Source organism: Lineus longissimus, chromosome 2, assembly GCF_910592395.1.
Source record: "Lineus longissimus chromosome 2, tnLinLong1.2, whole genome shotgun sequence".
Classification (NCBI taxonomy): domain Eukaryota; kingdom Metazoa; phylum Nemertea; class Pilidiophora; order Heteronemertea; family Lineidae; genus Lineus; species Lineus longissimus.
Genome location: NC_088309.1, coordinates 22813676 through 22825425, shown reverse-complemented (window position 1 = coordinate 22825425; position 11750 = coordinate 22813676). Strand labels below are relative to the sequence as shown.

The 11750-nt window shown below is 41.7% G+C and overlaps 1 protein-coding gene and 1 long non-coding RNA gene across 2 annotated transcripts; both read left to right on the top strand.

The window, feature by feature from the left end:
• The first annotated feature begins 6146 nt into the window (after positions 1-6146).
• On the top strand, positions 6147-8892 carry LOC135483796 (phospholipase A2-like). The gene is made up of 5 exons (XM_064764839.1): positions 6147-6181; positions 6532-6683; positions 7096-7258; positions 8283-8440; positions 8806-8892. The coding sequence occupies exons 2-4, from the start codon at positions 6551-6553 to the stop codon at positions 8428-8430; spliced, it is 444 nt and encodes a 147-aa protein (XP_064620909.1). The 5' UTR covers positions 6147-6181; positions 6532-6550; the 3' UTR covers positions 8431-8440; positions 8806-8892.
• Positions 8893-9730: 838 nt separating this feature from the next.
• Positions 9731-11750, top strand: LOC135483795 (uncharacterized). The gene is made up of 4 exons (XR_010446377.1): positions 9731-9847; positions 10261-10405; positions 10653-10818; positions 11523-11750. It is a non-coding gene; the product is annotated as an uncharacterized LOC135483795 (long non-coding RNA).

Here is an 11750-nt window from a genome sequence, read left to right as displayed (position 1 = left end):
ACTTTTTGAAATATATACTGACCCCAACTCTCATATTTCCGAGGACCTCGGTTGTCTGATTACTCTTATATCCCGAAGTGGTGTCTCACTGCTTGAGGGGATTTGGGTTATATTTCCCTAAAGGGAGGGGTCGGAATGTGCCTGCAAAACCCTTCAAACATTAACTTAATGGATCCTCTCTTTATTTTCATCTGTATATTAATGGCGGTAACTGTGGTCTCAATGAATGTGAACGGGTTATATGAAAAAAGGACGAGTGTTTTAAATAAAATAGTAAGGTTAAAGTGTGATGTGGCATGTATACAGGAAGTGCATGTGGTGCCGGACAATTTGGGACCATGGATTAATCGGAACTACGGACTTCATTTCTATAGCAGTAGCCAGGCCCACGCAGGCGCGGCCATCATTACCAGAACTGCTGTAGAAAGGGAGTTTGTGGTTCCAGGGGGGTTAGAGGGGAGAATATGCCATGTGCGCCTGGGGTCCGGCACGCATGTTCTCTCTGTATACATGCCCACACAGAATCCAATTAAAAACCACGATAAAGCTATAATCTTCTGTCAAAAGCTAAAAGAGTATGTGAGGAAATTTAGGGGGGAACAGTGGATTTTAGGGGGGGACTTTAATTTTGCTTCGGGAAGGAACGATAGAGGGACGGGGACTTTGTTACCAGGGGACATCTTGTATAAAAAGCTTTGGCAGGAGATTATAGATTTATTAAATATTAAAGATGCATTTAGGGATTTAAATCCCACGGTAGATAGTTTCACTTTTTATAGAGGCCAAACTAGGTCCAGAATTGACCGTATTTATACGAATTTAAAGGTAGGTAAGGTAGATCATGTCCCACTGGTTTTTACAGACCATTACGGTGTGTTGGGTGCGGTAGAAAGTACAGGGAAGAAGAAAATGGGAAAGGGATTTTGGAAAATTAATAATAGCCTATTAGGGGAAGAGGGGACAGTAAGGGAGGTAACACAGTTTTGGAAGGGTTGGCAAAAAAGGAAGGGAAATTTTGGGTGTCCAATAGAGTGGTGGGAGAAGGGGAAACAAAAGTTACAGGGGATCTTCAAAAGGAATGGTAAGAGGGTGAACAGGGAGAGAGGGGAAGGTATTTTAGCTTTGGAGAGGGAGTTGGACTTTTTGGGGAAGGAGAGGGACAGAGGGGTGGACATTACAAGGCGGTGGGGGGAAGTAAGAGGGGAATTGAGCAAATTGGAAATGGCAGATTTGGAGGGGGCAAAAGTGAGGGCGGGGGCAAAATTCATAGAGGAGAGGGAAGCACCGACCACTGATTTTTTCAAGGTAGAAGTGAGGACAAAGACAGTTATTGATCAGTTAAAGGATGAAAATGGAAAGGTTTTAGAAGAACAAGATGAAATTTTAAAAGAGGTACAAAGGTTTTACGAGAATTTATATAGGAAAGGTGATACGGTAAAGGTGGCTAGGGACAGGTTCGCATCAAAAATCCATAAGAAACTAACTGGGGAACAACAAAATAAATTGGAGGGTTTGTTATCTACAGGGGAGGTTTTGAGGGAATTAAAAAATATGAAGGCGGGAAAATCACCGGGGATTGATGGGTTAGGAAAAGAGTTTTATTTGTATTACTGGGAGCTATTGGGGGACGATTTGGTAGAGACTATAAATAATGTATTTTTACGGGAAAAACTGGGGGGAACGATGAAAACGGCAGTGATATCTATTTTGTTCAAAAAAGGGGATCCGAGGGATATTAAAAATTATAGACCTGTAAGTTTGCTAACGGTAGATTATAAGATTATCACCAAAGTTTTAAAGTCGAGACTGTCGGGGGTCATGGGCGACCTAGTGCACCCTGATCAGGCATGCGGAGTCCCCAAAAGATCAATCAATGATCAACTGTTCAATATTCAAACCGTCATCGAACATGCGGCGGACTCCGGGGGTGCACTGGTGGCCGTTGACCTCCGAAAAGCCTTCGATTTAGTATCTCATGAATGGCTATTTCAATGTTTAGAGACCATGAGGTTTGGCCGAAATTTTATGAGATGGATGAGGGTGCTGTATGATGCGCCGGAGAGTAGGGTGCTGGTGAATGGATTCCTGTCAGGGACATTCAGGGTGGGCAGATCAGTTAGACAGGGCTGCAGTCTGTCCCCGCTGCTGTTTGTACTCTGCCAGGAGCCGCTCGCCTGCGCCGTGCGCTCCGACGAACGGGTGCGGGGCATTAAGCTGCCTAACGTAAAACAAGAGGTTAAAAACATTGCCTTTGCGGATGATGCCACGCACCCGATTGCAGCACCCTGTATACGAGCTCTATTCTCCATATACAATGATTTCGGCCAAGCCTCGGGGTCTGATATAAATATATCAAAGACAGAAATATTATTGTTAGGCGGTTTTTCGCACCAAAACATCCCTATAGAGTACAGGAAATATATAGTGAAAATTTCAAACATTTTGGGGATACCCTGGAACAAGGCAGGGCCTTGTGGGAAGACATATTGGAAGAAAATCATGGAAAAAGTGGGGAAAACAATAAAGTTATGGGAAAATAGACACCTGTCCTTTATAGGGAAAGTTTTGGTGATAAAAACCGTCCTCGTTTCTAAATTATGGTACGGAGCGAGAATTATGAAATTGCCAATGAAATATTGTACCGGGTTTGTGAAATTATTGTTTAAATTTTTATGGTCAAACAAAATGGAATTGATTAAAAGAAGCACTATGGTGCAGGCAATTGAAGATGGAGGGGTAGGGATGCCGCATGTAGCCAGTAAAGGTCGGGCCCTGTTCATGGAAAGGTTAAAAAGACTCTACCGCGTACAAGACGAGGGGGTCACACAGCCATGGATAGGGTACGGCATTTACAAAGCGGGCATAACACTGCGGCATCACTGCCCCGAAATTGCCAAAAATACTTATATGCACAGAGTTATTGGTAGACACGGTGTGTGGGAAGAGGTTTTATACCAGTGTAAAGCGGCAAAGTTGGGTATGGGTAGGTCACAATGGGTTAAAATCACAGCTGCTGCTTTATATGAGAAAATTATGAAAAATGGGGTTCAAATCCCACATACCGTGGGTACCAAAATGTATAATATCAACTGGAAAAAGATATGGAAAAACATATGGCACAACAAAATTTTATATAATAATGAGAAAGAACTATTTTATAAATTTGTACACAGAGCATTACCTGTAAAATCCTTGTTTAAATATTTGCCAAATATCCAGAAGAACTGTGCGAGGTGTAAAATGCAGACGGAATCCATGAAACATGCTTTTTATGATTGCGCTACGATACAGCCTGTTTTGAACTCGTTGTCAAATTTGTCAAGAATACAAGGATGGCCAGCGCCAACCTGGGAAAATATCACATGTCCGGTTTTTGCAAATAGCAAAGGGGTAGATAAAATAGTGGGGGTTTTGGGGATTTATATTCACACGATTTGGACAGGGAGAGCCAGTCTTTGGCAGGGGAAAAATCGAAATGAGCAAAACGAATTCGACAACAGAGTTCAAAACAGACTGTAAGGGGATTCCCCACAATGTGGGAATGGTATACGATTTTAAAAATTCACGTCGTTAGCGTATCGGCTTGCTAGCCTGTCGGGAACGTGCATGATTCGGACGCGGGAGGTCCCGGGTTCGAACCTGCCATATTCCACTGTTCAATTTCCTTCAAAAATATATTTTTTTCCCTCTTGTTTTCTTTTTCCTTCATTCTTTTTGCATTTTACATCTTGCATAGTTAGTAAATATATGTATATAGGGTATTAATTGAACGCACGCACAGAAATGTGAATTTTAAAACATAGTATAAAATTTTTTGGCGACTTAGATTAGCCCAGTTCCCAAGCAGGGGTCAGAATGAGACCAGATGGATGGTCTCGACCCCTTGCACTGGGCGCACATATGTATATACTTGCCATTGAGCACTATAGGCACATTGTTTTAAACATGAGTTATGAATTATGTTATTAATTTATGTTTTAAACCTTTATGTTTTATGTTATTATGTTATTATTTTATGTTAGTATGCCTTCAATTTACACTGGCACGTTTTATCCACATTGATTTAATCAGATAATTAAATGTTCCGTTTCTATTGGTGCTACAACAAAAATAATAAAATGTTAAATATCAAAATGCAATAAGTGGTGCCAATAGTTTTGAATATTCCGTACACGTATATACTTGGTGCTCACATGTTAATTAATTCTTCCATTGGTGCTAAAACAAAAAAAAGTAAACAGTTAAGATTATAAAGTGAAAATTAGTTTCAATGGACATTATTTGGAAGGCGTATATGTATGCATGTTTTGTAAATACTAAGTCTGGGTTCACAGAGAGCGTAAGGGGAGTACTGTGAGGACGGCAACGGGCCGTTTCGGTGCCGGGGTCGGCGACACAAAGTATGACGTCGGTCTGGGCATCGGGACGGTTCGGGGGCGGCTTCGCAGTAGTCCCCCAATTCCATATGGAGTACTGTGAGATCGACGGGGCCGTCGCGACGCCGAGTGCTGTCTCGCCAATAGGGCTTTCAGCACGGGCGTCGGGACGGCACCGGACGGGCTCACAGTAAAATAATGAAAAATTTTAAACAAATAGATACATCTTTTGTAAAACCCCTGTATACAGTAATTGTAAATGAATAATTGTATATGCCCGTTTGGATACGTGAAATAAAAGATACCCACTGCGGGTTTATGCTGCAAAAAAAAATATATTTCCCTAAACAGCTTCTTCTTCATATGTTGCTGCTATTAGGGCTCTGTGACTCTTTGCACTGTGCTGCGGTTCATGGTTTTTAGTCCCCCCCGGCGGCTTCGATGTATTTTGAGATATTCCCTTGGTGGGTGTGCCTTCGCCAGAGGGTGAATTGCAAGTTATCTGATCTAGGATCTTTTGTTTGGACAGTTGCTATGGAAAAATCTGCTTATATTTTAGATCATACAATCACCTTAAAGAGTGGTATTGATTGATTTTCGGTTTAAACTCGTAATTGAAAAGAAAAAACTCACAATGCTAATAAATATAGATCAGGTGATGCGAGAACTGTCGATATATGGTGAATCAGGAAATTGTTTCAATAGGATATTTTCTCCATGGCTTTGGTTGTTGCTGTTGCATCGATTGGCTTCAAACGGTTCACTGCAAGACAATAAGACAATGCCCCTATTTGGTAGACTCCCTGGACAGTCCATTGCGTCATCGTAATTGGATCTCCTTATGGTGAGGGACGAGGCCGGTCCACTGCGTCCGGAGTGAACTCTTTGGGCGACCAAAAGTACAGTTTCCCTTCATCCGGACTGCATTTTGAGTCATTGATTTCAATAGTAGGATCAATCTGAATTCTATAGTCATCAAGTCATCATTGGCATCATAATAATCGCTGTTGAATGGTCATCTGTATCAGAGAGGTTCAGATTTGAATCCGAGAACGAGAAAGAGATCGAGGTGAATTTCTTTTCTGATTGACGTCATCAAATCGATTAACTTGCACTATTGCTTGTTAAGGCGTATTCGTTGCATGTTGACGATGAATATATCGTGATGCCTGTTTCCAATGAAACAGGTGTGTCTAACAGTCAACTTGCTTTGATGACGTCAACTAATAAAGAAACTCACAACTCGCAATTTACTTGATTAGATTAGATACACTGGGTTCTATTTTAACCATGTGTTTGACTCACACAGAGATTATCAACGATGAACAAATAGCAAACTCATGTCGGGAGAAGTGGAAGATCGAGGAAGAAACATGTATAAGCGGGTTTCTGCATTGATAGCCTAGGCAATGGCCTTTCACGAGTTGTGTGCGAGGAGAGGGGCATTTAACATACCCTGGGTTCGAACATGCTTAGTTGAAGACCCGGATGTCTGCATCTGTATTAGACTCTTTCACCAGTATCCTCCATTCACTCAGTACAGAGGGTCGAGGTTACCTGGACTACATATGTGAGTTGGAGCACCAAAAAATTAACCATTATCAGCTCATTTTTTTATGGAAAATAAAGCAGTGCACTAAAAGCTTTTATCCCTGTTGACTTTTACAAACTTGAGGACTCCAAGAGGAAATCTCAAAAAGCCCCACCTGAAATTAAAATCTTATCAGTCCGATACCTTATCCATTAAGCTATAATATAAGTTTTTTTATCAGTGGTAATTTTGTTTTGGTCAAAGGTACATGTAGGTGAGTTCGTCGTATTTTCTATATGTACATGTACTTGATAGGCTGCACAGCCTCCTTCATCTTTTACCTAATTTCTTTGTCCTAAACATCCTTTTCTTAATCCCTGAATACTAGGTTCCGTTGCAAGCTCCTCCCCTCGCGCGCAAGCTTGGTAAAGTGCCGATTGGTTACTCCCTTTGAGTGTGCTGCTCTTGTTTGTTTTGTTCTGAACAAGAACTTTCGGATGACCGGTTTTGATAGACGGTACAGGTATTGATTGAGTCCTTATACATTTTTGTTGATATAAAATATCTCATGACGTCCAAGGCTTTTGGTTTTGATAACTGTATGTTTTTTATTTCTCATTTTAGTGTATACCGGTAGTTCGCCATGAAGGTTTTGATCATCCTCGCAGTCGTCTTGGTGGTAGCTATTTCAGCTAAGCGACCCAGGTTCAAGCTAGCGACAAACACTGAGAAGGATCCCAAGATGACTAAGAATATCTTTCAGGGGATCTGGCCAGGTTGGTATGGACTGCAACCTTGCAAACCAATGTCATTTGCGTGCTGACCTGCTGCAAGGTGTCCCAAGAAACGCAACTTCGCTGTACAGCATAAATACTAGCGAGTTTGTGATGGGTCAAAGTATCACAATGTTTGGAAGAAGTTGAGCATGACGGCCGTCATAAATATATTTGCAAAGTTACATCCTCCACTCGAACGAGGAGGGACTAGCTAACCCTCGGTAGTCGTACAGACGCGCCAGAACCGAGAGATTAAGGATTTATCCGTAACTGCAGTATTACACACATTTTCGTAGGTGACCCAATTGGTTACGCTCAGGGACAAGAGATTGCAACGCCTGAGCGTAGAAAAGGAAGTAGAGAATCAAACTAATTTTCATATTTCACGATACATCATTGCAATATTCTATAGGGACTAAATGGTGTGGGTTGAGCAATATCGCAAACGGGACGGAGTTGGTAGATGGTCCTGGTCGAGCTGCTGATTTCTGCTGCAGACAACACGACAGCTGCCCAAAATATGTTGATGCTTTCGCAACTAAATATGGTGTATTCAACCATTTACCTTATAACATGTAAGTGGAGTAGGGCAGGCCGGATCAGTGAAGTATTGGTCTTGCAGTGGTGAAGAGACAAGGGGACTTCATTATGACTGATATAGATGAGGTGTCTGTGTACCCAGTGTTTGTGTCAGGTGGCATTTTATAGCCACAACGTCATGCCCGTTTATCAAAAGTTGAATGAGAGACTTTGGGTAACACTATGCACGTTATACATGTAGAATTCTGAAGTATTTTGACTGCGAGTTGGCAGCATTTTGTGAGTCTCCTTTGTCTCTCCACAATCATGCAGACGTTCCGCTGTCATTAACAACATAATGGTCAGCGTAAGCTTTCGGAAAAAGTGTTGTAGAGAAATATAATGCAATCGATATACATAAATCTTCTTCCAAATCTATAGGAACGAAATGGTGTGGCGCAGGTAATATCGCCGATCATGAGGACGATCTTGGTCCAGTCAAGGCCGATCCTTGTTGCCGTGAACATGACCAATGCCCTGATTATATTCATTCCTTCAAATACAAACATGGCATCTTCAACTGGAGACCGTATACGATGTAAGATATTCTCATGCTTTTAAATGCTGCGCGTGGCGGCAGCATTAAAATACATGTGCGCACAACCTCCACGTCTGGTCTGAGAAGCCGTCGTTGAAGAAAACCGTTGAACGTATAGTGTTCACCTATGATCCATGTGATCGGGAGTGGATCGGGAGTCACAGCATCCTCATGTAACTTGACCCTTCCTCGAATTCCAGACTATCGGTCTGTCAACACTCCTATACACAGTGGTTAGAAATATCATCTCCGATAGTATTTAGGAAAGACTTGCGTTATTAAAACGTCACAACAGCCTTACGAGTACAACATTTATATTTGGGGGAAATTCTCCTTAAGTCGGCGTGACGAATGACAACGACGATTGTTCATTCGACTGCTTCTCTGACCTTGACTTTTTGACTTTGACCCATTTGCTTGCTCGCTTGCTTGGTTTGTGGCGTGTGACCTTGACCTAGATGTCGTCTGCTTTTACTTTCCAGCCTGCACTGTGACTGTGATGAACTGTTCTTGGATTGCCTGAAGAACAATAATGACCAGGTGTCCAACAGCGTCGGCCAGATCTTCTTCAACTTCATCAGGGTGCCATGCTTCAAGGATAACGGAAAGTTGTACAGAAGCAAATATTAATGATACAAAGGTTTCACGTCGTCCGAATCACCCTTTTTCCACGCTTTGAATTTCATATATTGGCTTCGTATCCCATGATCCATGGTTTTACTTCATGCTTATTTGCTTATTGTCCGATTAACGAAAATAAGACCTTTTTTTCAATTAGTTTCTCTATTGATTCATCAATCAAATTTGAAAGGCGGAGTATATTGAAAACCACTGGTTATACCAGGATCCTATTGATTTAGATATACAAATGTAAAACGAATGCGTCTATCCCGCAGGTAAATAGAAATGAAAAATGGCAATTAATAAATGCTGTAACTATAATGTATTGTTAATCAGTAAAAATATTTACATGATTAATACATGCTAAACAACATTCCTTTCCAGCTCATTATGTGATTGTGATCAGAAGTTCGCCGACTGTTTGAAGGATACGGAAGACTCCGTCAATTCGGACAACATTGGTCACACCTTCTTTGACGTTTTACGAGTTCCATGCTTTACCCTAGATGGAAAGCTTCATTACACTGATTATAACTGAACTGTAAAAATGTGATATTAATAAACTGCTGTGACTGCTTGTTTGAAAATTCGTCTTTACCATCTTTACTAGGATTTGAATCCTATCTAAGATCATTCTGAACGTCCAGAGTTATTCCCTCCGTACCCTCCGCAACACAGTGAATTGGCCTCGACCCTCTCGAAATAACGACAAGCTTGCGCTGCCACGGGACCCCCCTCCCCCATAATTGATGTTCACTGCGGTGCGCTATGACGTCATTTAATCATGATATTATGTAAAATTATTAATGAGAACATGCACTTTCATAGAAACATTCTAGCAGATGTTTCATTACCATGTCATGACAACAAAAGTAGAATACGGTGTATTTACATGAGTTTCATGTTAAGTAGATTTCATATTCGCCATTAAAGTTCTGCACTTGAGCCGAGGTGAAATTTCATAGATTTAACTGCACGACGACGTACATATTCTGCACCTATTCTGCAATCACTGCGGCACTGTATTAGAAAAGGTCTTTTACTACCTCAACAACCTTCATCAAGAACGCGTAAAATTGTCACGCAGCAAATTACCGGAAAATCCCGCTCAACTTCGCCGCCCCTCCCATCCAGCTAACGTGATTTGTGGCTGGCAGAATAGAACATGACAAGAAGATAGGCCCCCGGGATTTTTACGAACTTGGACAATATAGAATGTACTAAACCCCTCACATATGGTTTTGATAAATGGGTAGTATGAAAATTAATAAAGCAATGAATAATTGAATTTTGGAATATATTCTTAAGCGCCATATGGATACAGAGGACAATAAAACCTATATAATTCCCCTTTCCTGCTTCAGTCTCCTGTCCAGTAAGTATTGCTGCAATTACGGCGAAAAAGGCTGTCTCAAACTGATAAGAGGTAAGATATCTTGATAGTCTTGATTCCTTTGGAACGCTATACTCTCCGTTCCGAAATAAGTTGTTGCCCGCAGCCTCGGCTTAGTTTGCTATAGGGAGAGTGAGGTCAGGAGCACCGGCAGTGAAGTGACCCGATGGGGACAAGTCTATACTGAAAACCCACCGAGCGTATACCAGGTTGTCGTTAGCCCCCATATACGCCGAAACCCGGCCTGTGAATTCAATTCGAAGCCTGGTTTTATACATGTATTTTCAAGTAAACCGAAAACTGAGAAGAAGATCATCGCTTAGTAATATACAAAGCAGATGATGTTGACGGATCTCTGACCCCCAAAGATTATGCATGAACAGGCATGGCGAAGGAATTGTATGAATCATATTCAATTTAGCTTGGTTGTCATTTTACCGTAACAGTTCGCGATGAAGATTCTGATCGTCCTCGCGGTCGTCTTGGTGGCTGTCTCGGCATCCTCGTCAATATCTGCAGCTGAGAGGTACCGAAGAGGATTGATCACGCAATCGCGAGAAAAGAAGAGCATTTTCAAAGGAATCTTTCCAGGTATACCTTGATTTTCAGTAGAAAACGCTCGGAAGCTCACCAAAATGACTGACGCCAAATCAAATCCCTACACTAAACCTAGAGTAACCAGACAGACTAAACATCCAGACATTTAGGGGTTTTCTCTCCTACGTAATAAGGAAAATTGAGATGCGGAGTCAGTATCGATTGAGAAGACCGCAGAATCCCATAAACCGTCTTTGAATGTTTACAAGAACAATTCCATATTATCCCGTATCCCTTTCAGGCACGAAATGGTGTGGTGCTGGCGATATCGCTGAAAATTACTCGGACGTAGCGACAGGAGCTGGAGCCAAAGCTGATCTTTGTTGCCGTGCACACGATCATTGCCCAAAATATATCCCTGCCTGGGGTTACAAATACGGTATCTGGAACTGGAGATTGTACACGATGTAAGATATAGTGTCAATATGCAACATACTTGCCTTGTGAAGGGGTTTTGCATGAGGTGAACAGGAATAATTGGAATGATGTTGAAAATTTTTCTATCTACAACATGACGATATACACTGAGGGAGTAAGTATGTATCGAGTGGAATGGCCTGATATTGTCAGGGCATGGCGAAGGTTAACTACACGGGCATGAAAGGTAGGCCACGTACCTGTAATAAAGTTTTAAGCCGTTTTCCCTTTCTACATGCTCATAACTTTTTCCGAGACGTAATCTGGGAGGAACGCTTTCAAAGCCAAATAGACCTATCCTAGCCTGTCAAACCATGAAATTTTCGTTGCACGTTATGCATGATAATTTCAGGGTTTGGGGGGGGGGGGGGGTCTGAACTTAGGGGGGGGGGGGGGGTTGACGGCTTTTAACCCGCGAGTCAGCTTTTTCACCACGACGGGTTATATGGAGCCTCAAAACCACATAAGTAAGCCAATTGGACTGAAACTTCATCATTTTCTTCATTTTAAACACACCTTATTCTCAATTTTAGAAAAATTATATCTTAAATAGAAAATACCATTCAACTGGTATGGTGAGACCACGTGTTGATTGGTTTAATACAGGTGCGTGAGCGGTAGATAAATGGTGCGGTATATACTTCGCATTGTTTATAAACCGGATTAGTCGAATTGTTTGAATTAACTTTTGCAGGTCTCTTTGCGACTGTGATAACGCGTTTCGTACCTGCCTTCACGGAAACCACGACCCTCTCGTCTCTGACGTAATTGGTCATACTTTCTTCGACGTTCTGGGGACGTCCTGTTTCACTTTAAGCGGGAATATAGAGTCCAAGAGATACAACTCGTAACTGCACGCGAATGTCATGTGATTTTCTGTCAGACGAAGCATTACAAATTGAATAAATATTGAGAAATTTCA

Coding starts and splice junctions, on each gene's coding strand:
- LOC135483796 (XM_064764839.1), top strand. CDS start 6,551: ATGAAGGTTTTGATCATCCTCGCAGTCGTCTTGGTGGTAGCTATTTCA. Junction 6,684..7,095: donor CTTTCAGGGGATCTGGCCAG/GTTGGTATGGAC, acceptor AATATTCTATAG/GGACTAAATGGTGTGGGTTG. Junction 7,259..8,282: donor AACCATTTACCTTATAACAT/GTAAGTGGAGTA, acceptor TTTACTTTCCAG/CCTGCACTGTGACTGTGATG.